This window comes from Triticum dicoccoides, chromosome 6A (genome assembly GCF_002162155.2).
Source record: "Triticum dicoccoides isolate Atlit2015 ecotype Zavitan chromosome 6A, WEW_v2.0, whole genome shotgun sequence".
NCBI classification, from domain to species: domain Eukaryota; kingdom Viridiplantae; phylum Streptophyta; class Magnoliopsida; order Poales; family Poaceae; genus Triticum; species Triticum dicoccoides.
This window is the reverse complement of record NC_041390.1, coordinates 41,749,151-41,753,852: the sequence shown is the minus strand read 5'-3', so window position 1 is coordinate 41,753,852 and position 4,702 is coordinate 41,749,151. Positions and strand designations below refer to the sequence as shown.

The 4,702-nt window shown below is 47.2% G+C and overlaps 1 protein-coding gene across 2 annotated transcripts; it reads left to right on the top strand.

Moving 5' to 3' along the window:
- Positions 1–1,092: 1,092 nt before the first annotated feature.
- On the top strand, positions 1,093–4,459 carry LOC119314533 (MEIOTIC F-BOX protein MOF-like). 2 transcript variants are annotated; one of them, XM_037589240.1, is made up of 5 exons: positions 1,096–1,317; positions 1,400–2,302; positions 2,494–2,655; positions 2,743–2,896; positions 4,111–4,454. In XM_037589240.1, the coding sequence occupies exons 2-5, from the start codon at positions 1,412–1,414 to the stop codon at positions 4,125–4,127; spliced, it is 1,224 nt and encodes a 407-aa protein (XP_037445137.1). In that variant the 5' UTR covers positions 1,096–1,317; positions 1,400–1,411; the 3' UTR covers positions 4,128–4,454. The 2 variants fall into 2 exon arrangements, with proteins under 2 accessions (XP_037445138.1, XP_037445137.1); XM_037589241.1 differs by lacking the exon at positions 2,494–2,655 and having other exon boundaries at positions 1,093–1,317; positions 4,111–4,459.
- Positions 4,460–4,702: the final 243 nt, after the last annotated feature.

Genomic DNA, 4,702 nt, shown 5'->3' with positions numbered 1-4,702 from the left:
CTTCTCTGTCAGCGACCAAGTCTTCCTCAAGCTCCAGTCGTATGTCCAAACATCCATTGCAATGTGTGCCAATCACAATCTAGCCTTCCACTACTACACCCCCGAGGACATTGTCGCCAAAATCAACAATGTGACGTACAAGCTGGAGCTGCCAGAACAAGTTACGTGCATCCCGTTTTCCATGTATCTCAACTTGGTCGTGCCTTGCTTCCAGGCACTGTTGTTGAACCACTGCTGCCAGTGTCGATCGACGTCATTCCGGGCGCCGTGCTGTGCAGCCGCTAGAAACGCAAGAACAACACCATGGTCGAGTAGGTCCTCATCTGCTGGTTTGATCGTGCTGCCGGCGATGACACCTGGGAGAACAAGACGGAGCTTCAAGCCAGATTCCCTAGTGTCGGGACTTGAGTGCAAGAGGAAGGGGGTGTCAGTGTTGCTGATATGCAGGCCCCAACGGACAGCGCTTCCATGGCGTCGTAACCTACTTGGCCAGAAGGCAACGGAGGCCCAACCCAAGAGTGCTCACCTCGAGTGGGCGTGAGTTGTTCGCTGCCCACCTATTTACCTGGCTGGCAAAGATAGAGGACTCATCTAGCGGACCACGACACGACGGCGGCTCTCTTCTCTTCCTCCCCTTTCCCACAATTCGTGTAATCTTGAGATTGTATACCTATTGCTACCCGGATTTCAGCGTGAGAATAGTAGATTAAGAGTGAGGTACTATTATAGGTTGCTAACACGCAAGTCAAGCAGGTGTTGGTCCACTAGCTAGGTTTCCCCGTGCAATCTTGCTAAGTCTCACTCGACTGAGACTTAACAAAATCTCAGTCGATGTCAATTTTTTTTTCTTTTCTCTCTTGTATGTTATCATACTTGATTAAGACTTGATTAAATCTTAGTCGACTGAGAACTAGCCACACCCTTCCTCGTGTCGTTCGCCACCTCGAAAAACAAGGTGCCACTCAAATAAAGATTTTCAAGGGCGTTGGCTCGGGGACAAGCCGAATCAAAAGGAGGCAATGTCACGGGAGCGACCAGGTCAACGGGCACGCCGGGCAGCCCGGCCCAAGAGGAAGGCCAAGCCCACCCCCGGTGTCCGTCAGTGAGGTGGCTACTTGGGCGTGTGCCGCTGGGCGAGTTCCTCTTCCACTTCCTGGCTCTGCTCCCCAATCCCCATTCTTGCTGAAACCCTAGCTGCTCCAGTTTGTATCCTGGATGGATCTGGTGTTCCGGAGTTGAGAATCGAGTGCTAGTTACCTAGGATTGCATCATCAGCCCATCTTCCAGCTCTCGCGGCGGCGGCGACTTACCGGCCAGGTGAGGCGAGTCCGCCGGAAGGCATCCATCTGCCCGTCTCATCCCCACTCTCGCGGCCGTCTGATCCTTTCTTGCCTCGCAGCGCCGACGACGCATGGCTCCTAGGAAGAAGCGCAAGAGTGCCCCGCCAGTGACGGTGAGCACCACCGTCCACGACCTCCCCGACAGTCCCCTACAGCACGTGCTCTCCTTCCTCCCAGCGCAGGCGGCTGTTCGGACGTGCGTGCTCGCCCGGCGCTGGCGCCACCTTTGGAGGTCCACCACAGGCCTGCGCATCGTAGGCCTTGACGATGAGGAGAATGTCCCAGTCCAAGACCTCCGGAAGTTCGTGGAACATCTGCTGATGCTGCGTGAGCGCACCGACCTTGAAAGTGTTGAGATGAAATTCCACAGTTTCTCGGATGGCGAAATGCCCTATGTGAACCTATGGATCCGTTTCGCTGTGATTTGCAAAGTTCGGGTGCTCACCCTTCATATCCTTCAGAATGATTACCTCCCCCTAGATGACCTGCCTCTTGTGTCTCGGCATCTGAAAACATTGGACCTTTATGGTCTAATCCTAGAAAAGAGCTTTCTTGATTTTGCTAGCTGTCCAGCATTGGAGAATCTGAAGATGGATGATTGCAAAATCGATGGTCGTAAGATATCGTCCTGTTCCCTAAAGCATTTGGGCATCACTGGTTGCCGCTATGATCTGGATTGCCGGCTCAACATTTCTACTCCAGGCCTTGTCTCTTTGAAACTAGATTGCTTTGTGGGTAAAACCCCTTTTCTTGAAAACATGGCGTTGCTACAGACTGCATGTGTGAATCTTGGCAAAGGCTGCAAAGATGTCTGTTTGAATTATAACTCTGGCGTCTTCTGTGAAGCTAATAAGAACGGATGTGGGAATTGTCTATCAAAAAACGATGGCCGCAGCAATTCTGTGCTTCTGGGTGGGATCTCAAGTGCTAAACATCTTGAACTGATATCTGAATTGGGAAAGGTTTGACACTCATCTTTAACTCTTTCATTTGTGTTATCCCTTTTTGTGTTCCATTATCTACATTGTTTTTAGAGAATCGGAGATAAACAGATTGCATATGCATCACAAACAGATTGTGGGTCTTAGATCAGCATCTTGCATTTTTAGTAAGGATTACTTGATTTAATTACTTATTTTATTTTTCTTTCCAGTTCATTTTCACAAGAGATTTGAATTGCCACCCTACATTTAGTAAGTTAAAGACTTTATTGCTCAATGAGTACTGGTGCGAGGCTCCTGACCTGGGTCCACTAGCTTGCATTCTACAAAATTCACCAGTTCTAGAGAAGCTCACTCTTCAACTTTTCTCCAAGGTATAAATCTTCTAAATGGACAACTGCTATAGTGTGAAACGTTATTATCGGCTATCTATATTGGTTCAATGTTTTTTCTTACCATAGGGACCAGATCATAAAGTGGAAATGAAAGGAAGGTACAGTCCAATGGAGGGTCCGTCTGCAATATCAGAGCACCTTAACACGGTTGAAGTCAAGTGTAATATGGTCGACGAGAAGATTCTCAAAGTCTTGAAGCTCTTGTCTGCATTTAACATACGTAAGCTAACTAATGACTCCTGACATGATCTCTATGTTCTTAAATTAGCTTTCATATGTGAGAAAGAAACTAAGAAAGCAGGCTGTAAATAAAAAAAAACCCTGAAGAATTGTGAACAAGGAACAATTTGTAGGGATTCCAAATTGTTTTAAGATACAAAAGGTCTGGACCAAGTCTGGCTAGGCTTAGAAATGAAACCAATATAATCCATTCTGTTGGCAAAGGATATTCAGTATATGTGTTGCCCGAACAGCAATGTAACACAATATGGACTTGTTGATTAGTTCTGCTTTTATTCGGCAATAGCACAAATGTCTGAATTGATTAATTTAGAGTAGTGATGTAGAATACACGGATACTCTAGGAAATCAATGTATCCTGATCCCATTCCCTCCCGCCCTCCTGAGTCCTGACCTAGACGGCGGCTCAATCTGCGGCGGCGAACTTGGCGGCAAGCTAGGGGCGATCTTGGGAGGATTTGTGCTCCTCATTCCTCACATCCTCTTCTCCGACTCGGTGCCTTCTCCTCTCAACAGCAGGCAGCAGCAACTCACCGGCGGCAGCTCCCGCTCTTCAGTCCTCATCTGACTCACCTCCTCCCTGGCTTCCCCTCCAGCAGGATCCAGGAGCAGCTCGAGGGCATGCTCCCCACCCCCACCCTCAGGATCGAGCAGTAGCTCGCCGGCGGCAAGCTGGTGATGCCTAATCCAGTGCTCTTGCTCCAACCCCCTCCCCCTCTCTCATAGAAATTTCTATCTAATGGGCAGCTACCCTCCCTGCACTACAAACATCTCTGTATTGGTGTTCTTCTGCATAGTATTTCTATGAAATCTACACCTTCACCATGTTTAGGAAAAAAATCAAAACATACAAGTTAAATTGTTGGTCATACTTCATATTAAAGAACTATTTATCATTATTTTTTAAAATTAGTCAAACGTAACCCCGTATTGGCACTTTTCCAAAATGAGGAATTTACGTGTCGGTATTGGCCTGATACTGGTACACGTATCCGCATCGGTGCATTTTAGGGAGTGATACAGTATCTTCACATGCTGATATGTTAGTTCTGAACAGTAACTCAAATGTCTACAGTATCTTCACATGCTGATATATTCCAAATTGTTCCAGTATCTTCATTTTCATTGTCACAAGTAGCCGTGCATTTCATACTTCTGCGGACACATCAGACTTATCTTTTCATTTGTGTACAGGTTTCGGTTTCTTGTAAGGGTGAGATGATCTGGATTGTCGATGGATTTACCATCTCTTGACTATTCAGAAATGGAAGGTGCAAGTATGTGCTGCGACAAGGTTTCTGTCGTTTTGGTGTGTGTGCATCTGATGCCAATTCTACCGAACAAAGGAATAGTGCAGAATTCGGATCATGTAACTTGTCTACTCTAGACCATCTAGCTGGACTTTGTTTTATGGTGTCTTGTAATTTCTGTTGCACTTTTGGTTCATGGACTGCAGGTTAGTACGAGCACTCGCTTGGTATGTCTTTTCTGGCTTCGGTGCATAACTTGTTGTGTTATGAATTATTCGCCTGCTTTCTTGTTCCTCCTTGTTTGATCTCTGCTAACTTTGCTGGTCCAGAGGCGAGGTGGCACCCTTGGACGTTGCGTCTGGGGGAGCACCGTGCCATTCTGCGTCTATTTAGAGCAACTCTAGCAGATGTGCCAAATTCCGACCCGTAAAATCGTTTTACGGTTCGCCCTAAAATGATTTTGCAGGCACTTAAACCCCACGGGCCCCATGTCACCTCTGTGTCGCCAGAGCTCAATTCAAATTCCATCTCCTTTC